The 25857-nt window shown below is 37.3% G+C and overlaps 1 protein-coding gene across 4 annotated transcripts in view; it reads left to right on the top strand.

Annotated features, from left to right (window-relative positions):
* LOC141435601 (hemicentin-1-like) overlaps window positions 1-19855 on the top strand; it is an 85647-nt gene extending 65792 nt beyond the window's left edge. For 3 of the 4 annotated variants that reach the window (XM_074098331.1, XM_074098330.1, XM_074098328.1), the window contains exons 4-17: window positions 833-919; window positions 3226-3354; window positions 3599-3767; window positions 4566-4747; window positions 5038-5110; window positions 7908-8068; window positions 10217-10388; window positions 14414-14725; window positions 14801-14876; window positions 15018-15226; window positions 15438-15618; window positions 15802-15896; window positions 17175-17328; window positions 19685-19855. In XM_074098331.1, coding sequence (XP_073954432.1) covers window positions 833-919; window positions 3226-3354; window positions 3599-3767; window positions 4566-4747; window positions 5038-5110; window positions 7908-8068; window positions 10217-10388; window positions 14414-14725; window positions 14801-14876; window positions 15018-15226; window positions 15438-15618; window positions 15802-15896; window positions 17175-17328; window positions 19685-19814 — 2130 coding nt within the window. In that variant the 3' untranslated portion in view covers window positions 19815-19855. The remainder of the gene's footprint in view (window positions 1-832; window positions 920-3225; window positions 3355-3598; window positions 3768-4565; window positions 4748-5037; window positions 5111-7907; window positions 8069-10216; window positions 10389-14413; window positions 14726-14800; window positions 14877-15017; window positions 15227-15437; window positions 15619-15801; window positions 15897-17174; window positions 17329-19684) is intronic. The other variant, XM_074098329.1, reaches the window with a different exon arrangement.
* The last annotated feature ends 6002 nt before the right edge of the window (window positions 19856-25857 follow it).

Raw genomic sequence — 25857 nt, 5'->3', positions numbered from 1 at the left:
TTCTTACAAAGCTTCAAAGCACTTGGATCCCACGCACCATGGTTCTCGACCGACACCGAACGGGACAAAGTCTTTATCGGTGCCCAGACCCCCTATTATTGGTATAATTTCGCTTTAACATTTTTATTAGCGACTACCCTTAGCTCGCGGCTTAGCCCGCATTAGAAATAGCTAAATGCGGCTTAACTCAACTACTGTTGTTAATTATGTCCATGCAATTTTATTACAAGCTTTTCTTTAACTTGCCCTGTTTATTATTTATTTATTTGTTTGTTTGGGTCAAATCTTGGAAGCTAAATTTGACCCACTTCCAGTGGTCGGCTTGACTTGAAATTTGGCATTCTTATGTAAATAAATCTGGTGACAGTACAATAAACTTTTTGAAAGAAAGAAAATACATTTATTCACAACACAAGACACAACAAAAGTATTAAGTACAAATAGACAACACGTAGGAAAGTATGTGTCATTGCGGTTGTGAATCGGACACTGGCTCAGCATAATGCTGAAGCGTTAATAATAAACACCCCAGCGCCCCAGCTTTTCGGGATAAAAAAAAAGATAAAATCGGTTCAGTGGTTTAGACGTGATGAAGTAACAAACATCCAAACATCTAAACATATTCACAAACTTTCACATTTACAATATTAGTAGGATAGGATACCTAAATATTTTTAAAGCTATTTAAATCTATTTCATTTTGAAAAAAAAAGTTACAGGGAAACCTATAAGACATGTTTTGTTTCATTTTCTTAAATTCATCGTACGGAACCCTCTCCATGCGAGTTCGACTCGAATTTGTTCGGTTATTTATTTTTCAACTTTGTTACAGGCTTTCGATTTTATGAGAGAGATAACTAAGGATGATTACGATGATTTACCTCCTTGGGAACCTTTCACTGGAGACAGGCAGCTCCCTGTGAGTACTAAACAAAACATGAACTAATTTTTATCCAGATATCCTTCGATTGGGATAAAATCCCAAAATTACAACCGCTAGGATGAAACGATAATGAAATCCACGATGTAATTTTTTGAGAATTTAGTAAACCCGGAAACTCAATGACAGAAATAGGGATGTCAGATATGAACTATGACGTCACATAACATGACCACTTCATGACTATAATAAAGCCCAAACTAAATTTTATTTTTTTAGAAAGAGATGGAATGCAAACTTCTATCGCTCATATCTTTCTTCTATCCAACAGGTATTGATGACTTATACGTCATCCGTGTTATTGTCCAGTTTTACGTTAGTTAATTTTAGGTTAGATAAGTTATTAAAGAGAAAAACTGTATTTCATTCAAATCTCCTTATGGCGAGCTTCTCGCTCGCACATCGTATACATTGTCATTCCGTAAGCAAGCATGTTTGTCAACCATTTAAATTTAAGAGCTGGTTCCCACTTGTCCCGTCTATCCCACTAGTCCCATTGAGTTGTCCCATGATGGGACAACTGAGACGATTACGTCCCTGTAGTCCCATGATGGGACTACTCAATGAGACTAGTGGGACAGACGGCACTTGTCGGATGTCAGGCCCGGATTTAAATCGGATTTTCCAGTGACAGAACATTTATATGAAGTTAAATGTGAACATTTGCCCGACACGGATCCAACATCCGACGAGTGGGAACGGGCTCTAATACGAGTAGGCTAGATTCCTAAGGCCAACAGTACTGTCCACGTAGATCTCACGTCAAACGCACGACATCATCATTTGACGCTTGTGTGCAGCTTGCTTGCATCCTACGAAGAAAAGGAACGAAACTGTGTCCATGATACTGAGAATTATTCGAAGGATCTGCTTGACAATGCGTTGCATCTTCGTGGACACAGTTCTTTCCCACACAGGATGTAAGCAAGCTTCACACTAGCGTCAATTGACAATGTCGTGCGTATGACGTACGGTCTACGTGGACAATAGGCCTAAAATATACTCAGCGGCACAAAATTTAGTCCACTCTACATGCAATATTACCAATTACTGCATGCGACGGCATGCTAAAATATGTGACACGGAAAAAAGTCCGTCGTTTAGAATTTCAAATAGCTAATACACTTGGACTTAAATATCAGCACAATCAAGCAGGAAATTGTAAAATATAGCAAATCGTGTCAGGCCAGATAATCACATAAATCAATTGGCAACAAAACTGAAAGGCACAGGAAGCGTGCACTACAACAAACTGAAGAAGCACAGTGTCCCTGCTCTACCAAGCAGGTTCAATGACAGCACTTGAAGGGATGCTCAGTGGAGTATTTCTCAATTGATGACAGAGACATGAACAGACAAAGAAGTGGCTTATTATGTTGAGTTCACAGATTGCCACATTGCAGAAAGAAGAAACAAAAAAAAAAGAATTTTCAAATTTTGGACGTACAGTCACCAGCACCAATATCTGACACAACAAGCGTGCATAAATATCTGATACGACTCTATTTCTAGGGCCGGAAGGACGTGTCAGATATTTTTGCACGCTCCGCTGTGGCAGATATTAATGCTGGTGACTGTACCTACTTATGGCTGTTTAAAGTTCCGTATACTTTTTACTAAGGGGTGACGTCACGGGCTCCACTCCCGAGCATTGACGCGCTTCATCTTAGTTATTTGTTGTTTGATTAACGAAAGAAAAAATACGTGTCCATTATTTTTAACAGACTTCAAAAAATTTTGTTTGTTAACTCCGTCATTTATGAACCGATTTGAAATAATTTTATGATTTAAATTCGGGTTTTGTTCCGCGTACCTTGATTTTAGGAAGCTCGATATTTTGGCGCAGTTGCGTTTTGTTGGAACGTACCCGAATGTAAATCATAAAAATAAAGCTACTCGCCTTCGACGTCGTGCTTCCCATATTAATATTTTTTTATTTACTTACTTAAAATATACAGCCAATACAAAAACAAAAATTAAGCAAATGGAACTACAACACACAACCTACCATCAAATACCATAATCATCATTATCGCCTACCATGGGTATCATGTACCTACTGACATGTTTACTTTAAGATCTACAATAGTTGTAGGTACTGATGAACATGATCGCAATAAATGAATATGAATTATGTCCATATATCTTGTGATTATTGGGTATGTAAATGCGTGCAATGTAATCAATCTGAACACGCTTCTATGCTGTTAACAATAGAGTCTTGTTCAGATATTTTTGATCAAATTTTTGCACATGTTTATGAACTCGGCTGTACTGTTGTTTAGTTTACAATCGACGGACTCACGCGGGATATTGTCATCGTAGTAAACGGTCATAGACCAACGCTGCGCCTGCGCGATGAGAGCGGGCAAAGTCCTCGCACCGAGAAACTTATTGACACCACACAGTCCCTGGTAAATTATTGAATTTTTGGCTTATTTCGTTACGCCTCGCGGCTATGAATTTATAAATGATCATTTTACAGCGGCAATGTACCGCAACCCGCATGGTATGCCTCTATTACTTCCTTGATGAGTAGGTAATAAGAGCATATTGTAACAAGATTTTACTGAGGCTCGAGTTTACGGCGGATTATTATTAATTTTCTATATATCCAATAAAGAGCATGTTGTGGTTATTTTTTTCTTTTCATTAAAGGTATACAGAATAATAGAGCCTCGTGCAGGAACGTATTACAGCTACGTAGGCTGTGAAGAAGGCGAAACACAAGTAAAAGTTTACAAGCGGACCGAATTTCCGTTCTTAATCGGTTTCTCGCCAAGATACACGATTACCATCAAAGCGACCAGTTCGAAACCACTACCAAGTAAGTGTTTTTTGTAAGGTAAAGAAAAAATAAAAATCACCGTTGTACACCCTGCAGGGTCCAATTAGTTTATGCGTTGCCAAATCAAGCAGTCAAAATAAATAAAATAAAATAAAAAATATCACGGGACAATTCACACGAATTGACCTAGTCCCAAAGTAAGCTTAGCAAAGCTTGTGTTATGGGTACTAAGCAACGGATAAAAATAATTATATAGATATACCTAGATACATACTTCAATACATATTAAACACTCAAGACCCGAGAAATAGGTATAGCAGCAACGTTGCATCACTTTTAGGTACCACACATTCCTCGTCATTTAGGTGTTGCGTCCGCAGTGGCGTGCAGCTCAGGCAGGTGGCTAATGTCATGCACACAACATCCACCCAGATCCTGTGTCCCCTATCTGGGGCAGGGGACGTAAATTTGTACCAGGTTTGAACCAGGTTTGAACCAGTTTTATAGGTACTTTTTCATTTCACTCTGAGACCTTCAGGTCTTCTTCGCCTGTTCTGCTGTACTAACCAATATTTTTATATTATCCAATATTTTGGAATGTCACGTTTTCGTTTTCCTTAAGGGTTGCAGTCTAAAGCCTATTTAATAGGTAAATGATCTAAATCTCAACAGAGCATCTTGCCAATTCATGCGACGCTTGATCTGCTGGCGGGTTTTTCGGAGCAACGTTGGCAACTGACCGACAGTCAGCTCTCTAAATCCTAAATAGTGATCATTGATTCAAATGAAATACATATTTTGCAAACTAATTCTACAACAAATTTATTTTATTCACAGACAGAGAAAATTATATCCTCATAGTGGTACCAAGGACTTACGATTTTGTATTAAAAACTTTGATATTACATGACATGAACGCCGAGAAACAGCAAAGTTTGAATTTAGTAGATGTAAGACTAAGATCCGGTGTCTACACAACGTCTGCTTATTTTGAGGCTCAAAAGTCATTCCGAATGACGGTAAATAAATTTTTTAATTGCTTGGAAAGCTTATCTTATATTTAGGTGCTTACAGCTATTAAATCCTGTGTTAAAATAGTTTGTAATTATTAACCATTAAATACTTGGTTATAATTTGTACTGGTTGTAGCCCCTGAGTTTGTGATATTTCGATGTAGGTACCTATTTAAATACCATCGTCACTCATGATCACGAAACGGATTTAGTACGAAGTAAACATTGAAAAACGTTGAATGCCAAAAATAAAACTCTATGAAGTGTGTTTTTTTTTAATAAAACGTATTCTACAGATTTCTGGTCGGGAACCAAATGCAAACGAAGACTTCCGTATCATGGGAAATGTACTACAAACTCAAATCGCAGGTATGATATTTCTACATTTTGTAAACACACTAGCTGTTGGCCGCGACTCCGTAGAATTCCTTTATCGCTATTCCGCGGGAACTATGCAATTTTCCGGGATAAAATTATCCTTCGTCCTTCCCTGGGACTCACTTCACCGGGACTATCTTTTTACCGAATTTCATCTAAATCGGTGAATGGTTGTCTGGAAGAGATCGCTTTTAAGCCTATTGTCTTTTCTTGAATGTATGTGTAATATATATATATATATATATATATATATATATATATATATATATATTGTACTGATTCGGTGTGCAATAAATAATATTTGTATTGTATTGTATTTTATCGGTTCAGCGGTTTAAACGTGAAGAGGTAACAAGCACGCAAACAGACTTACCTACAAACTTTCGCATTATTTTATAATAGGTACAAGTGGGATGGGAAGTACATGAAGACAAAATAAGCACCGTAAACTGCTTCAACTTTGCCCTCTGGCCCCAACATTGCCTGATTCAATTTAGAGTCGATAACTAGCACCCTTCTAGGTTTTTAAACTTTTATCCTCCCGTAATAATAATTCCCGTGTAGATAAAAGTTTAAAACCTATAAGAGTGTTAAGTTATCGACTCTAAATCGAATCAGGCAATGTTGGGGCCAGAAGGCAAAGTTGAAGCAGTTTACGGCACCAGGGGGCCTACCACGCTCACTTAATACGATTCAGTTTAGGCTTTTAACTGAACTGCATCGCTATTTCGTACCACGACGTTACTTTTGCGATTCAGTTCAAGCACGGTTCAGCGACAGCGATACAGACATTTTCATTCACTCACTTCAAGCGGTTTTCGTATCATGACGCTAACTTGAGTGGGAATTGAATCGCTTCAGTGTCAAATTTAGCGATTCAGTATGTTACTTATTCTGTCAATTCTTTTGGAATTTTAAGTATTTTACTCGTTCATCCACCATTACCTCTCATATTTCGTTTTCTAGAATTTTTTTACCGTACAACGGCAAAAACTACTAGACACTGGCAAAATTGTCCTCTGATGGACAGAGCCATATTTTTTTAAAGAAACAACAACAAGTATTTTACTTGGATAATTTTTAAATTTCAAGAACTTTTAAACTTTTATTCAAGTTTTATAACTTTTCACAGAACCTACTCACGACATTGTGCTTCTTAACTCCTCATTGATAAAACTATTTTTTCAGTGAGAAAAGACTCGTGGATTATTGACAGCGTACACATTTTATTTGTAATCAACACAACGGTTGCTAAGAACACGGAATGACATAAGAGTTGTTTTCCAAAATAAAGAGGTTTTAGTATACAATATTTGGTTTCCACATAGCGGCATTTCTTTCGCGACTTAGCGTTTCAGTTTCGGACCAGAGACAATATAGGTCTTTCATTCACTTGTAAACCATTGAGACTCAGCAAGGACTCAGCTCTGAGAAATAAACGTCGTGGTACCAATTTCGACGATTCAGTTAAGGTGCCTAAATTGAACTGCTCTGCGTTTGGATCGTTTATGAAAAGGTGATGGTAGGCCCCCAGACCATTCTACAAGTCAAAGTAGGCTGTGGCGTCACACCAACCAGAGGCCGTATTGTAAATATTACACTATAATCCTGGCCTGACTTATTGAGGTTTAACTGTTTCGAAAATGGGTTAACTGATCGAGTGTTGCCATTATATGCTTCCGGATTGAATGTTTCTTTGCGAACTTATTTCCGCTGGCGTTCGTGTCGTCATAGTGTGTTGTATGTTTTTATATGTTTTAGTTTGTAAATGGGCCCCACTGAAAAACAGCTTTGCGGCTTGCCGTAACATTATGCTGAGTGGGGCCCACTTTATACTATTATTATTCTTATTCTAATGTATTTTTATGTGTATCGAATATGTGTAAATAAATGTTTCTCTCTCTCTCTCTCTCTCTCTATTGCCTAACGCAATCAAATGACAGTTTCTGTATGCGAAATCTGTCATTAGATTGCGATCGTGAGCGCCAGAAACGTTAGGCAATACGAACTCTGGGGCATGAGCTCTGAGGTCTTACACACTGGATCACAATCGTTTTCACCGCTTCGCGATTGCATTCACTATTTCTTTCTGCCCTTGTTATATACCTACTGAGTGACAGAAAGAATCGTAACGTGAAGCAAAGCGGCGTCGGACAAGGTGCAGATTATAGGATGTGTCAAATTTAATGCTATTCAGTAAGTATAGATGGAAAAAAATATCACATGAATTGACTTTTTTAAATTCGGTCGTACCAAAGTAAACACCGTCCCAAGAGAATTTTGTCTGAAAATATTTAGAATCAAATAGAACTATTGGGTGTCCTTGAAATTAATTAAGCCCGAATTGTGTTTGCTTATTATAAACCAGGAGCAAATTAATTATTTAGGTACCCATCAAGTGAATTAAGTCTGAATGTAAATACCAATGGCCATTATTTCTTGGGGCCTCTATTAAATTTGAAAATTTTACTATGGGAAGAGTTTCCGTTATTGACTATTCAGGACGGATAGTTTTCTGCTTGGACGTATAATTTCGTGTTGTCGATTTTGTATTTGTAGTTACTCAATGACACAGTAAAAATCGCCGAATGATCGGCACCTAATACATACTTATACGACGTGGTAACGTACCGCACTCCGACACCAGGACACCACGTCGTTTCGAGTTACGATTTACGACGCCGCACCGTAGTTATGCGGCTAGGTCTAAATAGGTCTCCCCAAAAGTCTTCGCATGTCTTCATATTCTTCGACATCTTCCGTTCTATCTCTCCTTTACATTTTACAGATACATCTTCCGCTTCGGCCGCCGCCACAGTCGAGATAATACCTCCTGAGTCACCTTTAATCAATTACGAGCAAACCGCAACAGTAGCTTGCAAGGTTACCGGAAGCCCCAAACCGTCCATCTGGTGGGAAGACGAAAGGGGGCAACAGATGAATGCTGAGGTAACTGTTTTCCTTGATTCTATCAACAATTATCCGAAAATACTAATCTATATAATATTATGTAAAACAAAGTCGTGTTAGTTACACCATTTATAATATTTAATTTAAGTTTTATTTTCTTAAGTTTTTTTACATTGTACCGTTTTATGCCCAAAAAAACATTACGTACGTAACTCAAGAACGGCTGGACCAACTTATATGATTTTTATGTTTTTGGATTTGTCTTCGTCAGGAATAGGATAGTACCTAAGTATTAAAACCATTGATAAATTTACGAAAAAATAAAATAAAATATAACAACATTTTCCCATACAAAATGTTCAGAATGTTTCGTAACTGTCAAACATTTAATGTTCATCCCGTCCGTCGATACTAAACTCTCCCCTCAAATTAAGGAACGTATTTAAATAAAAATTGAACCCGCTACATGGCACTTGTTGTTAGTATGTTATCATAATTTCAATGTAGTGTTTCTTCAGGCAGGACAACGTCTGTCGGATCCACTAGTATATGATTGGTTTTTTTGTATTTTTTATTTCAACTCCAAATTTGTTACTTTTACGGTCATCCCCTTCGATCAGTAGTATCGTTCATCAAAGGTCATCCCGTAAAAGCCGTAAAACCATATTCAAATAACTAATCATAATTTGATAGCTTAGTAGCGACATCTCTTGTCTGGGTGAGCGGTTAGTTCCGAAAGGGTGTTCCGACTCTCGATGAGAGCGAAACATAGATGTCGCTAGTGTTGCTGCTTAAGTAGCGTAGTGGAAAACAAAGCAACCTGAGATAATATGTGTGCATAGTAGAAATTAGTGTATGTACTCCTGTTCAGTGCTAGTGTAGGGGTATGGCACGCAGCACGGAATGCTGAGGACCTGGGTTCGATTCCCAGCGCTGGTCTCTTTTCCTGTTTTTTCTGTGCATCCATGTCTCAGTTTGTATTTTCGATATCCGCTAGTACCTATAATCATAAATACTACACTAGAATCTTCGACCTATGTTGCCAGTGATGAGTTGATGACCTACGGCTCTGAGACGTGGTCCTTGACTGCTGGCCTTTTGGAGAGGCTCAAAGTAGAGATGCGCCAATCATATTCTGGAATGGACGAAGCGTTGGCAGGCCTGCCATTAGATAGACTGACATAATCGTGAGAATTGCGGGTAACCGGTGGATGCAACTGGCGAGTTGTCGTTCACAAAGTTGTCGTGCCTTTTAAGGGTGAGGCCTTTGTTTAGCAGTGGACGTTTTCCGGCTGATAATGATAAATGCGACAAAAATATATCTTACCCCAGGCTTTATTTAACATACAGTTCCTGCATTATAATATACCTAGGCCAGCTATAATTTATATTAATATTATTATAATATACTGCGTGTTGATAGTTACACTATGACATCACTTGCTCATGCGCATTATGTTTTAGTGACGATCGTGTGAGTGCATAAACATGACACGACAAAGTATCATCAAATTTTTGGATGACTAATTTAGTGAGGCCTATGAGACAGTAGCGTAATAAAACAACAAAAAAATATATATATAGAAAATAAATACATTTCATAAAACTCAACTATGTTTTGAGAATTAAAACCTGCCAAACCAAATGCAAGTCGAACCTGCGCACCGAGGGTCCCGTAAATCAAACTGACCATGTTAAGGTACCTGTGCAGCTGTGTAAGTTCATAAAGTACAGCCGTAAACAATACGGTTTTCGTATGCGACCCCCCCCCTTATTTTTTTGCACTCGTTCTATTTGTGTCACAGTACCTACAGGTATATCACAGTAAAAACCTCGTTGCAAAATTTATTGGAAGTCGCTGGTCTTGCTCTTATATGTATTTATATGACAAATTGCATGTTCTGATATTTAACCTAATCTAGCTAGTGTAACGAATTTATTGAAATGAAAAGCTGCTCTGAAATATTTGAGAGAGAGACAGAGAGAGAGAGAGAGAGAGAGAGAGAGAGAGAGAGAGGAAGAGAGACATTTATTTACACATATTCGATACACAGAAAAAACACGTCAGGAAGAAATATAATTAAAAAAAAACATCGAAAAGTATAAATTGGGGGCAGCATAATGTTGCAACAAGCCGCAACGCTGTTTTTCAGTGGGTTCCTTTACTAAGTACCTCGCCCTTTTCAGAGTGACATTTTGGAGTACCCTTCAACGCATATCAGCTACGTTTCGATACCGAATATGAGGGTCAACAAGACTGTGTCCTGCCGTGCTAGCACTACAAAAGGAGAAGACTCCAAGGACATAGAATTATTCGTCTACCGGCCATACGTTTTTCGAATGATTCAAACACCAAAAGGTAAATACTAGTCATAAACTGTAAGCCATTTAGAACTATTTCATAATCATAAATCTTCTTACCCGCCCTTAGCCAGTTTATGGTAAACACGTTTTTTTTCTATACGCATGCCTGAAAACGTTCTCGGTGTCCACATCTGATATTATACTTAAAATTAAATATAGGACCATACATACAATTGGCATTGATCACTTTTTTACAATGTGGTCTAATTCCAAAACCATTTCGAGGAATAGGCTTTTAAATAATTTTCTAACATTTTTGTAAAAAATGTTATTTGATCGTGTGTATATTTGCAAAATAACGTTTGACCTTTTTTTGACTTTCATCGTAAATAAACGTTTTATAACTAAACCGCCTACTTCTAACACTGCCAGGTGACAGAAGACACTACGTTTTTTTAAATAAATGTGATGGGCAACGAAAAACGTAGTTTTAACGCCATGGTAACTATGGTTAGCTATAATTCCAGTAACTACTAAATAGGGTAAAAAATTTAAAACAAAGTAAAAAAAAATGTATGAAAAAAATATACAAAAATAAACATTGTTTTTTTTTAGACCAATGCCAATTCTAAGTCAACAAACAAAATGATATTAATGTCATTATACTTTCTGCCTAAGTTTTGATTAGATCTATGCGATATCGTTGGTTGCGAATTATCACATCTTTTAAAATTAAAGCACTAATTGTATTGGAAAGATAATAGTCAGGAATAACTTCGCTATTACTATGGATACGTATCGGATACCTCCTTGTGTGCCAATGAATTGCGATTCCCTTCTGGATCATTCCAAAAAGTAAGAAAAGTACTTCGCTCAGTGCATCGTGGGTGCATTTATATAACATCGTTGACTAACAAGTAATAACCCGAAATATTTAAGAGGGGGAATGTTACTTCATTGTTATTGGCACAAGCCTGCAAAATTTACGTCAAAAACGCATTTAATTCGGTGAATAGTAGGGAATACCTGGTAAACGGAAATTAAACACTGTGTCCCGAAAATATACAATTAATTATCTGCTCCTCAGCTACGCTGACCCAACAAAACTACCTAAGTATTATATCGTTCTAATGAACTATCCTCAGAAGTAGGTTCTCAACAAAGTGATCCCCTTGGGCCTGCAATTTTTAGTTTAGCTATAAATCCGATAATTCGAAATTAAAATTCAAAATTTAACGTATGGTATTTGGATGACGGAACTCTAGGAGATGATTATGTATACTGTGTTTTTAAACCTTTTTAAAATCAAAAATAAATGTGAAAAAATTGGTTTGGCACTTTATTTTAGCAAATGTGAACTCTTTGTAAATAACGCAATCTAAATATACATGTTTTTTTTTTTTTTAATTTTATACATGCTTTTACATTTTTAGCCACTATTAAAAACCTATAGCAGGTTTATGCAACAGTTGGCGAGATCGCGCGGTTTGGTTCGCGCTTACAATAATCTAGGGTGCGCCGGCGTACAAATATAAAAAAATAATTCAATATTCTGGCCCCAAACATAAAAGTAGTTAACAGTAATTCCCTTTGCCTCTCAGGTTCTCCAATATTTGAAGAATCTATTCCTGAATACATTGATAATTCTATCACTAAATTTCAAAATTACACTGACCGTCTCCTTGAAATTAGTCCGCATTATGCACTTTGCATCTTATAATTCTTTCTTTCGTCCCAAAATTAATGTCTGTATTTCATTGCTATCCCTTTTGGAATCACCAAAACCTTAACACCAGTGGACGACTTAATTAGAATAAGTTTAGATTCAATCCTTTTAACCCTCTAGTTCATACGAAGCCATTTATGACTTCTGTCATTTTCGGTTTTTATTAGAGAGTAGTCTTAAAATTAAAGGTAACTAAATAAAGATGGTCAATATTTCAGTGTCCCCAGTAAAAAGGGGGATAAGACGAGTTATGCCCTTATGTTTTTATTATACCATTGGATTCAGCGTGTTTGATTACATATTGTGACAAAAGGAAATATCGATCGTTTTTTCGATTACGCTATGGGTATAACTCACCGTTTCTAAAGGCATATTTCTAATTATCTGCAATTTTTTATAAGTCTGAAGGTACAAGTGCTTTTAACTCAAAAAAGACATCCATCCTAAAGACATGTTTGCAGTTATTTTTTTAACAAAAAGACACAACTTGTGTTGTTCTGTAACAATGTGGACATAAATAGTACATAAAGGCATAACTAGGGTAGAATAAGTATTGTTGTAACCATAGAACAGTCGTCGAACACAAATCATGTTATACCATTATGATTTTGTGACTAAAAGCATAACTCACAAAAAAAACTTAAAAAATATATGTATAGAATAACTAAATGTTAAAACAATACCCATTAAACGGAAGCTGTAACCTATACCTAATGCCTGAAACCATAAAAAAAATTTAAACTAACTAACTAACTAGTTTGGCTCAGTGACCCAAAATGAGTCTTGGTCTCCGAAACGAGAGCTTGCCACGTAACCCGATCGCGCAACTTCACGCCAATTTCCGGCTAAGCTGTCGCAGATCCGCCTCCACATCGTCAGCCCAGCGATACTTCGGCCGACCAACCGGACGACGACCAGTTGGCCCCTTCTTGGCCCATCTTGACCCCTCGATCCTCCCCCATTCGCAGCAAGTGGCCGAGCCACCGAAGCCTGTGAGATTTAAATTCGCCGATTATATTAGGCTCAGCCACCAACTCCTCAATCTCGGCATTCTTGCGAATCCTCCAGGAGAAAAAAAATCTAAAGACCTAAAAAACGCCAAAAAAAAGTTTTTTGCCTTTACTGAAAAGTAGCGATTTTGAGTTAGGTTAGTTTTTCACTGGAGGCACTGATTGTTTTGGTAGATATTTTACAATATGGGCTATTATCTAAGTCCTTGATGGGGTTTTAAACCGGTAAATATAAAAAACCGCCAATAGTGTATCAGACACGCCCAAGATAGGGTTCGTAGCCATTACGAAAAAATCAAGTAATATTTTTGTAAGGATTTTGTATTGTGTACGGAATCCTCCAAGTTTAGGTATATTTTATACCTTAGGTTGCTATTTTACTCTTCAACTACTAATAATTCTCAAGCAATCTTAACCATTATAACTTTCCTTGTAAATATGATAGAGGTATACTTACATCCTGAATTTTTTCAAGTTTTTCCATGCAACAGTTTAGATTTTACAAACAGATGATTGAATCGTAAAATAGCCCTGGAAATCCCGCAATGGTTTTAAAAGACCTATCCAACGTTACCCCACACTAACTGTACTTCTATGGGAGGTACCTACCCTAAATTTTTTTTTTTTTTTTTACCACTTGGGCGGCGTAACTGTTATGTATATTGATGCCAAATTACAGCTTTCTTGTAATAACGGTCTCTGAGCTTAGCCGCGGACGGACAAACAGACAGACAAGGTAAAAGTAAAACTTAATTTTTATAGGTTGTTTAACTGTTGTATGTGTTTATTTACTGCGTTGGTTAATTTTCTTGTTATTTATTAGGTATTTCATTTATTTTTGTATGACGCCATCCATATATGGCTTTGTTCGTATAAGTGACAAATGTATGAATGTTTTGTTGTTTCCTTTCAAATATGGATGTTGCCCGTTTTTATCGAAATAATAATAATCCAATACTGGTGTGGTCGCGTCTAACAGTAATAATGAACTTGCCTCAGTGTCGAGACCCTTGGTCCGTGGGATCCTAGCGCTTTAAAACTTTTAAAAGAAATGTTGAAAGCTTAGTAGACGTCACTGGGACCGGAGAGCTGGCAGCTTCCTCGGACAAAGAATTAGCTGAGCTATTCAAAGAGGACACACTGCCAGCATCTTCGGGACCTTGCCTAAGGGGGCTCTAAGTCTAAGTAATTTGTTTTAGTTTAAGGTTTTATTGATATATTTTTTTATGTAAGTATTTTAAGTTTAGGATAGTTTTATGTAAGTGAATAGTTTTGATTTATGTTTTCCAATAAAACAAAAATAGTCTTATTTCGTTTATGATGATGAACTTCGTAATATTTCAGACGCCACCTTTGAGTATGGGTGTAAAGGCAACCTATATTGCCAAGTAAATGCTTACCCAGATGCACAAATTAACTGGTATCACAATAATAGTCGCGTCGTAGTTACCGAAAGCAACAATAATTTAGATGATGGGGATGAAGATGATGATGATACCGAATCATACGAAGAAGAGCTGAAAGATTTCACATTAGAAAATAATTCGTTGGTAATTAATAACATGACAACACGTTTTACTGGTGAATATAAGTGTGAAGTTATTAATGAGATTCGCACAGAGACGTTTACGGTTACTGTCAGCATCTCTGGATTAGGTAAGTTATTAAAACTGTATTTGTAAGTCATCGCTCAACGCAAAAATATAATTTGTTGCAATATTTTATTTACAGAATCACCAGAAATCGAGACAGACAACACGGAAATTGTTACTAATCTTGGAGATGAATCCGTTGAAATTACTTGCAGGTAAGAGTTGAAAGTAAATTAAATTAATAAATTTACTTTAGTCTCAATTACTAAAATTGTACGAGGAATTGAAGAAAGAATTTTTATTTATTTATTACAACCTATCGTCAGGCCGTTAAATGTAAGTAAATTTGATTTCAGAGTGACCAAAGGTAAACCTATCCCATCGATAACTTGGTCTTACAAGGCGGTAGATGGTTTTGATTTCGGCGACATACCTGAAGATATCGTTGTGGATGGAGAAAAAATTACAGTAAACAATGTCAAATCTGTTCATAAAGGAATTTATAAATGTCAAGCTGTAAATGACCAGGGACAAGATTCACGTGAAATCATTTTCAAAGTTCATTGTAAGTCTTTTGATACTATTTACCTAATGAAACTACTTTTTAATAATTTCAGCAACAAATAAAAATTATAAGAAAAGTATTAAAAAAAATATTATTTTATGTCGATGAAAAAGGACCTTGATATATTGGATGAAATGGTCGATAAGTATTATATACTTAATGACACATGCCGCTAAGTTCATATTTATCGGTATTATCAATTTATTTCCAGATGCGCCTAGAATCGATAATATAGAAACAATTACGCAAAAAGTTTTTGAAGAAGATAAAGTTGGACTAAAATGTGCAGTAGATGCAGATCCTATTGCTACTGTGACGTGGGAACACAAAGAAGATGATACGTTTGTTCCCTTAAGCAGTAGGCATATTGTAGACGTAAAGAACACTCTAAAGTGAGTCAGTAATCTCAGTTTTTACTTATTTTACTTACTTTTTACCTATACTTTTGTGTAATTTAAAATTTATTTATTTTATATTTTAATTTAAAAGAAGTCTTCTAGTGCATGGCAGCGTAAACTGCTTGTATTAGATGAAGTTTTAATATTTCAAGTGTTTAATAATATTTTTCTTTTCAGCTTTCATGCCCTGTCCAATGACAGTGGGACTTACAGGTGTACGGCAGAAAATGAAGCCGGCACATCAGAGAAAATTGTTGACCTCGTGGTTTTGGGTACGTTTCTCAACTCCACAGATCTAAATTATTGTTATGTACAAGATCTTATGCTACATTTACACCCTTGCCAAGCTTCGGCAAGCTCTCACAAGCACAAGCGTGTAAACGGCCCGTTTGGATAGGATTGCGTGAGCTTGCCAGCGCTTGTCGCCGATCTGGGCCGGTGTCGGTTTTTCAGCACAGATCAAAGGAACTTGCGGCAAGCGCTTGCGACGTGTTTACACGTTGGCTCGTGTTTAGTGTCGCTCAGAAGCTCAAAATATGTCAAGCTCGACACGAGAGCCAAAACAACTTCGAGATCCACGTCTACCATGTTTGCCTGTCCGGAATACACTGACGCGATATATGGAATACATGCCATTCAAGCGTTCGTATAGGCTTGGAGTTTTAGACGCTTGGCAAGCCTGGGCAAGGGTGTAAATGTAGCATTAAAGAGGTAAATTCTGTTTGCATGTAGGGGTCTTAATCTCTGTAACCACTAGATCGATTTTAAAGTAAAAGTCACTTGTGCAAAGCTGTAATTATTATCCCTGATTATTTATTAGTGGTTACTAATTATACTCGTATCCTGATTATTCAATCAGGATCTACGAGGTTCATTGAATACATTCGTATTCAATATTTCAGGAGGTTTTTCGGTTAGCTTGACTGAACGTCCCTGTAAAGGTTTGGTATCAGAATTCTTGAATCTAAGTATAGTCACGCCTTAAGCGCAGTAGAATTTGAACAATCAATATATTATATTATTTTTATTTTCTCCATTCGATGTTATTTTTATTTTGTCCATCTGTATTTTTATATGTATCGAATATGGTATGTGACTCTCTCTCTCTCTTCTCTCTCTCTCTCTCTATTATATAATATATATATATATATATATATAGAGTTTTAAAAAAACAAAAGTTTTATACATATAATCACAATGTGACGACCGGATGGCCAAGTGGTTAGAGAACCTGACTACGAAGCTTGAGGTTCCGGGTTCGATTCCCGGCAGGGGCAGATATTTGTATGTATAATACGAATGTTTGTTCTCAGGTCTTGGATGTTCAATATGTATTTATCTATATAAGTATGATTATCCGTTGCCTAGTATCCATAGTACAAGCTTTGCTTAGTTTGGGACTAGGTCAATTGGTGTGAAGTGTCCCATGATATTTATTTATTTATATCCAGTGAATTGGTATTTTACACGGAATACCCAGGCCACAGATTCTTCTACCAGGGGGAGATTAAAATTAAATTTAGTAATACTATTTGTTTCTTTCACACCAGTGCGCCCGTACATCACCCCGGTTGCCGAACGGTTGACAGCCCGTGTGGGGGGCTCGGTGGTTCTGCCCTGTAACGTCCACGCCAGCCCAGCGGTCACCATCGAGTGGAGATTCACTCCTAACGACTCTCCGTACACATCTGTCAAACTATTTAGGTTCGTAATAATATGTTATCGGATAATTCCTTTTTGTTGATAATTACCCGCGGATGTAGTCTAGCGTTTAATGCAAATCCTACTAATATTAATGCAAAAGTTTAAAAGTCTGTTTGTTTGTTTTTTAGGTACCTCATCACGTTAAACCGCTCAACTGATTTAGATGAAATTCAGTAAACAGATTTTTTGAGTCCCGGGAAAGGACATAGGATAGTTTTTATCTCGAAAAATTACATTGTTCCCGCGGGATAGCGATAAATGCAATTCTCCGCGGACGGAGTCGCGGGCAACAGCTAGTTCTGAATATATTTGAAATTCTTTCTCACCCCGCAAGGCTAAAGGTCTCTAGACATAGCTACAACGTATCATAGCATGACCGTAATAACCTTAGGCAAAAATATATTCTTTGTATCGAAAACTATGAGACTATACCCACTAGCACGTTTCGTAACCAACCGTCGCCGACGCGTGTCATGTACGTTTGACATTCCGTTTGACATTCCGTTTGACACTCCGTCTGACACAAGTCTGACACGTTCTTAATTATCATGGCATGATACGTTATAATGTGTAGGTATTGCACCTTTATGTTTAATATTGGCGTAATGAGGGCTATCGTTTTTTGTCTCACTAGATGGCGCACTGTTGCGTGAGGTTTTCAAGTATGGCTTTCAAAGTCTCTTATTACGGGCGTAAAAACAAAGTTTAGATTAAAATCATATTTAATACACCTTAAAACCGTACCATAAAATATCGAGCATGCCAGTGTTGCATAGTCCCCGTTTTGTTCGGAAAAAAGGGAGGACAAAGGTTTCCGAAAGACAAAACTGTCTCAAAACACAGACATTCATTGCCCCGCAACGCATATTTGCCATAATTAATTTCAGATATTGCAAAATATTCACAAAATTATTCTAATTTTAAATAAACCCGCGTAGCTCACCCAAACACTATGAGATTTGACATTTCGGAGACCTCACGCTACACTAGCGCCTCTAGCGGCGAATTCATACGCGATAGCCCTCATTAATTCATGTGATTTCTTTTGAAGGTTATATTATTTTATTTGTAATCAAAACTTTATAGCATGACACCAAAATGTTACTGTAAAATCATCCCGGCCTATACCGGGTGTGGCCTGTAATACGAGCAAATAATTATACTTAACATAGATCGTACACGTCTAAATGAACAACATGTGACTTTTAAAAATAATTAGTTTTATTTTAATTTTTATTACACTTTAATGTTTATTCGAAGCAGCAATATAAAGCAAAATGGCTTGATGTTGACTTGTAACGTGACAGGCGACGTCAGTTGCGTTCTGGGACGGCGTACAATGATAACAGTATTTAATTTGTATGAAAAATGAAAAATCTTAAGACTTCATAATTTTTAAAAGTCACTGAACTAATGTTGTTCAGTTTGACGAGTACGATCTATGTTTTAATTATTTGCTCGTATTACAGGCCACTCCCGGTATACGTCCCACTGCTGGGCACAGGCCTCCTCTCAAAATGAGAGGGCTACAGTAGAATGATATGTACAAAATGTCATATCATGAACGATATCTTAAAGTACTTAATTAAAAGTAAGAAAGAAAGAAAGAAAGAAAGAAAACACTTACCTACAAAAGAAAGGAGTATTTGTTACATTCAATTTCAATTCATTTTATTTCAAAAATGTTTACAATAATTTACACTGGCCCCAACACTAGGCAAGGCCTGTTCTGTAGGTAACCAATTTGTATGTAGGTTAACAAGTGTGAGGCGGAAAGTCAATACATTTTACCATAATATTTAGTAAACATGGACAACACATTATTGGTTCCTTGGCAGAGGAGACGTTGCCTCTTGTGGGATGCGACGTGCGTGAGTACCTTCGCGCCATCTCATTTGGGTTGCACGTCGAGGTCAGCTGGAGCCGCGGCTGAGTATGCAGCGCGGTCTAAGCACCTCAAGTACTCAGCTTTGGAGCCGACGTATATGACTTCGTGCCTTTTGCGGTCGAGACGGCTGGTCCTTGGGGGGCTGAGGCGAAATCTTTGATGTGGGAGCTGGGCCGCAGGCTACGGGACAGGGGTTGCGACCCCCGCTCCGGGTCGTACCTGATTCAGCAGGTGGCGTTGGCCATACAGCGGGGAAATGCGGCTGGCATTATGGGCACCTTTGAGCCGGGTACGACGCGGAATGGTGGTTTTAGGTTGTAGTTTAGGTCTTCGTTTTTAGTTTATATTATAGGTTTAAGTTGATTTTATTTTGTTTATTTTAATTTTAGTTGACATTATATGTATTAATTAAAAAATAAATAATCATAATTTATAATAGATTACTTATTGATATTAATTTGTTTGCAGAGGCGAGTCGCTTCTAACCAAAGACTTGCATTTGACAAACTTGTCAAAAGCGCAAGCCGGATCCTACCTTTGCCTAGTGCAGAACGACGTGGGCTCTGATAGAATCAATATAATCCTTGATATAGTATAAACATTGTAATACTTTGCTTATTAAATTTCTTATAAAACTTGTATCTTCTTTTTCTTATCCTATTAAAGTGGACCTGGGTCCTTATCGGTTTGCATAATCGTTGAAAGTTGTATGTTTGTCAAAATGTAGTTTTTTCCTCTAGCTCCATTAATCATTCAGAATTGTTATAAAAACACCTAACCTATACCCTATTAGAGTTTTACTTATATCCCGTCCCGTAGTAAGTACATGTCTCGTAATTGTCTGTTACGGGACTCCTCGTTTCATAAAACCACACTCGTGTTTAAAGGACCCCTATATTACGATACAGTAGCATATCATATATACTATTTCTTATCTTTTGTTTTTCAAACTCGTTTTTCTCTTAATCCAGTGTTTTTCAATGTGTGGGTCAAGCCTCTTTAGGGGGGTCGGAAAAATAAAAATAAAAATACTTACCTAACAATTTATTTTTTGACAGCTCTTTCCAACAAATTTTTTTAAAGGTTAAAAACATCACATAAATTGCAAATAGTATTAACTACTTCCATACGAAAATTCAATTGATTATAATTGATTCAACATACGGAAAAAAATCAAAAACTAGAGAATGTATTCAGACAGCAGCAGTTCAGTAACCTTTTGTGACAGCCATACGTCAAATTCAAAATAATACACTTTGTTGCTAGGCAACGAACATAAAACTTTAAAAGCGAACCTTCAGAAGGCTAAACTTGCAGGTGGTAGGACCTTGTGCAAGGTCCGCCCGGATTGCTACCACCATCTTGCTCGCTAATCCTGCCGTGAAATAGCAGTGCTTGCACCGTTTTGTTTCGGCGTGGAGAGTAAGACATGATGAATATGGAAATACAAACAAGGATGACGATGATTAATACAGAAAAATATATTTGAATCATAAAATTTTACATCTGAAGGACGCTTCTGTATGGCTATTCTCAAGCAACACAGATTGGCTGAATAATATTTTAATAAATAATTATGTAAAAGTGCATTTCTGGAAACTTCCAACGATATAGTATGTCTGCCTAATTTCTGAATAACTGGCTTTACAGCGTTATTCAAGCAATTTGGGCACAAAATAAAAAGCTTTAAGCTGTATAATATAATTAATTTGTAAGTACCTACTAATCTTTAGAAACTAAGCAACAACTACTAACATAATATGTGTCTCAGTTACATGAAATAAATGATATTATTATTATTATTATTATTTTGGAAGGATTGGTTTTTCTCAGCTCTAGGCTGGTATTAACTACATTTACGGGTTATCCACCAAGTAAATGTAGCAAGAGTTGTAGAATAAATATTTTTTAAGAAGATTGCTGAGGGCTATTTTCAGGGTCTAGTTGCATGAACTTTCTCACTATTCTGCATGTATTAAGTATTGCGGCTTTTTGTAAAATTGTGTAAACGTGTGATTTTATGCCTAATAATTTTAAGCTATGGTGTAGGTGGTTTGGGATGACGCCTGTTGTAGATAGGACTATTGGAACTACGTACACTTTCTCCTGTCTCCATAGTCTAGCAACTTCGTCTTTTAGGTCTGCATATTTTGTTATTTTTTCCGTGATGGTCTTTTGTAAATTGTGTGTGTTAGGGATTGAGATGTCTATGAGGTATGTAGTTTTGTTTATTTCGTCTATTAATGTGATGTCAGGTCTATTATAGTGGATAGTACGATCTGTGAGGATGGCGCGGTCGTAGTATAATTTGTGTGTTGCATTCTCAAGTACTACCTGTGGTGTGTATTTGTAGTATGGGGTGTGTGTGTCTTGTATAAGTTTATGTTTGTGTGCCAGGTTTTGATGGATGATGTTTGCGATTTGATTGTGTCTGTGTGTATATATGCTATGCTATGCTATGCTTCTAAATAGTGACTTGTGTATTAATTTTTGGGCTGAAGCTATTGTGATACGGCATGTTACGTTAGAAACCGCTGCCCAACTTCTGCCTTAAACGGTGATATTCCATATGAAAAGTGGTGTCAAAACAGGTGAATATCTACTATCTACGTAGATTTGGAGAAAGAGTATATGTTCTGGACAAAAATCCAAACTTAGGCAAATTCGATGCTCGTGGAATCGCAGGAGTATTAGTCGGATATTCAAAAACAACCAAAGGGTTTAGTATGGATACCTGAGAAGAGAAAATTTATTGTCTCTAGAGACATAAAATTCACTGATTTGCTATCAACAGATTCAGCGACAAAATCACTGGATGAAGCAAAGGACATCATAGAGAGAAAATGTAGAAGAAACACAAGATCTTGAACTAAATCCAGACCAAGAGTGTGAAGTGGTGGTAAGAAGAGGATCCGGTAGGCCAAAAGTAATTCGTACGGGTCGCCCAGGACGACCGAGGAAGGTCTACAACTATGTTGAAGTAGAAGAAAGAAATAGCGAGTCAGAAGCAGAAGAGTATAGCGATTGCATTGACTACGCAGGCGCAGCTTCAGAAATATCTTTGAACGACGCTTTACGTAGCTCTGAACGCTCGGAATGGGAAGCTGCCATACTGTCCGAAATAAGGAGCCTAGTACAAAAGGGCACCTGGACTATTGTCAAAACACCACCAAACACAAATGTCGTTGGCTGTAGATACGTACTTACCACCAAAATAAACGTCGATAAAACTACTAAGAAAAAGGCCAGGTTAGTGGCACAAGGATTTAGCCAGCGTTTTGGAGTGGATTATGAAAAACATTTGCGCCAGTTGCCAGATTAGAAACAGTACGATTAATGATGGCAATTGCTGTAGAAATGGACTTAGAGATTCATCAAGTGGATATCAATACTGCATACTTAAATGGAAACTTGGATGAACAGATTTACATGCGTATTCCACGCTTACTAGAGGAATGTTTGTTAAAATTGGCACATGATAATGACGAAGATCCAGTGGTAGTGAAAACGCAAAGGAAATGCTCGAGGGTTTTGAAAACTGGAGGTGATACATGTCTACTAAAGAATCTTTATATGGTTAAAACAGGCTGGGCGACAATGGAATTATACGGTTTGACAAGAATCTAAAAGAGATGGGATTAGAACAGTCTCTTAATGAGCCATGTCTGTATATGAGACATCAAGATGGCAAATATTTATTTGTCCTTGTTTTTGTAGACGATGTACTGATTGCATCAGACTGTGAAGGCCGGATATGCAGATTTAAAGACGAATTGAAAAGGAGTTCGATCTCAAGGATTACGGAAAGGTAAATACTTTTTGGGAATAGACATTAAAAAAAAGAAATGGCATTACGTTGTCACAGGAAGGGTATGTCAAGACTATTTTGGAAAAATTTTGTCTATCTAACTGCAATTCTTGTAAAACTCCGAGTGAATTGTCAGATATATTTTATTTTCAAGCGAAACCAAAAAGGACAAAGTCGAAGAAAAATGGCCATACCGCGAACTAATTGGTTCGCTTATGTATTTGTCTGTAGCAACAAGGCCTGACATTACGAATACTGTTGTTAAACTTGCTCAGTTTGTAAGTAATCCTTTGAGTCACTGGAAGGCAGCAAAAAGGGTCTTACGCTATCTCAAGGGCACGGCGAACTATGGTCTGAATTATAGGAAAACTGGTAAGCCGATTTAAGCATACTGTGATGCAAATTGGGGTAGTTGCCCAATAGATCGGAAATCTTATTCTGGTTATTGTTGTATTCTAGGAGGAGCTAGTATTTCTTGGTCCTCTAGAAAACAGAAGACAGTAGCGACGTCTAGTTGTGAAGCGGAGTACGTCAGTCTTGCGGAAGCATTCAAGGAAGGTCTATACCTTCAAAGTCTGCTAACAGAAATGAAGTTACCAGGGTATGCAACTATATTATTTTATATACCGATAGTCAATCAGCGATGTTTCTTGCGCAGGACCCCGTCTTTCATGGTAGTAGAACATATTGATATTAAGTATCATTTTATTAGGGGTGTTTTAAAAGGACAACAATAATATAATGTTGGGACATGTACCTACGGAATCCATGTTGGCAGATGTATTGACAAAAAGCACTGCCTAGCATAAAAACATAATAGATGTTTGAATGGCTTGGTCTTAAACTTGCTAATCCATAGTTTTTTTTTTTTTGCCAGAGTTGACTTTTAAGTTTGTTCTTGTTGTATCATTTAATGTGCTTAAGTGTATGTACTAGTACAAATTATTTTATTGTTTATGCTGCGTTGATTAACTTATGAAAGCAATAAACCTTGCATTTGAGAGGGCGTGTTCAGGTTCATTATCAAACGCAAAGTTTTTGCTGCTGTTTTATTAAACAGTACGTTTTTCATATTGACATGTTACTCTATGTTTTGTTTGTTCCTTGACATTCGTTTGTGCTGATTATTTTGCAAATTATAAAATCTGTTATTTACTTGTGTCCTGTTTTTAATATGTGCAATCGATATCTAGTTCTGCTGAGCCTTAGCGGTCCCCCGACACCGACAAGCTTAGATAAAAAATATTATAGATACTTTATACTAATTAACTTAGGTAACTTTGCGGAAATCAGCATAGTCCCGCGCGGGATAGAGATAGAACGATTCTTCGGCAGATGAAGTCGCGGGCAATAGCTAGAGTACGCGTATAAATTTTTTTTATTACTTTTGGCTGAGCAACGTTTGATATAAATTTCGTTACGCCTTGTTATTCGTTTCGCGAGTAGCCTGTAGGAGAATAGCGATAAGCAGATTTACGTTTAGTAGATTGTGTTGTTTCGTAATTGTTTCAGTTAACCAAGAACAACTATTCGTCGAAACACGATAAGCAGAGTTATCACATGGCATTCATATTGATAAGTAGATTTAATGTTCAGTCGATTTTTGTTTCGTAATCTGCGTAGATAAAATCAGCCAAACGACAGGTAGAATTTTACTGAGTTGACTATTGTATACTTAGCTAGCTGTTATCAAAATGTAGTTAGGTGCGACGACGAGCGTCAGCGAGGAGGAGTGTTAGGTAGAATTGCGACCAACAACGCACGAGCCGAGCGAGCGAAGCGAGCGTGCCGCGGCAGCGGCCGGCGAAGTGCCAGAACCGAACTGCTAGCATCGCGCTCGATTTGGTTTGTTTAGACTCCAATATATAATAAATTCAAATGATGGTCAAAATACGTTTATACTTGCGTTATACGTTTAAACTTGTGAGGGTATAAGAAATTATAAAGAATGCGCGGTCAGCACGGCGTGTAAAAATGCCAATGAGGCCATAGTGTAATCCAGACGTGCGAGACTATTCGACATATTGGGTATTGAATGCCATTCCCCATGCGAACGAAAGATGCGAAAAGTTTGATATGCGCACTGAATAATAGTTCAACCGTTACAAAGCGAAAGGTTGTTCGACCAAACGTGCAAAATGTGTAGTGGTTATAGACTAAACGAATTTCTGTGAATAGTTGTTCGGCTTACTGACTCATATGTGCTAAGTAAATAGTATACTAAAGGTTGAGTACGAATCGTTTAGTCTGCGAAACAAAACCACTGCGTAAAATTCATCGGCGTACCGTTACTCGGCGAAACGTTGTTCTACCAATCAATAATCTGCCTAAAAATAGTCGGCGAATCATTTAGGTAACCTAAACAACACTCGTCACGAAGATAAGTGAGAACGTATGAGAAAGCAGCAAATAATTGGTCATGCAAGGGTATGCATTGCAGCCCTTGCTGTTTTCGTCATCGTCATCAACATCATAATTTTAGCCGTAGGACGTCCCACTATTGGATCATGAAACATGCCAGACGCGCTACAGCGCCCACAGTAGCTGCAGTTTAGCACGAAACGCATTATTATACTGCACTCTGAGTCTACTGAAAGATTTAGACATCATTTTATCACACTGCTCGTCAATGGCGTTATTCCATGCTGTCAAAAGGCTCAATTGTTCCGCGGGAATTACGTATAGTTTTTCTCCCAAGGGATTATGACTTTAGTTTTAAAGGTTAGTAGGTACATCATTTCAGACTAAAGAGGTTTCAAGTCAGCCAACGTCTTATTTACATCTTTAAAACTCTAGCTATAACCTAATTTTACACCATTAAAAATTGCCACGC

This window comes from Choristoneura fumiferana, chromosome 15, assembly GCF_025370935.1.
Source record: "Choristoneura fumiferana chromosome 15, NRCan_CFum_1, whole genome shotgun sequence".
Classification (NCBI taxonomy): Eukaryota; Metazoa; Arthropoda; class Insecta; order Lepidoptera; family Tortricidae; genus Choristoneura; species Choristoneura fumiferana.
Note: the sequence above shows the minus strand (reverse complement) of the source record. Positions and strands in the feature narration are given on the sequence as shown.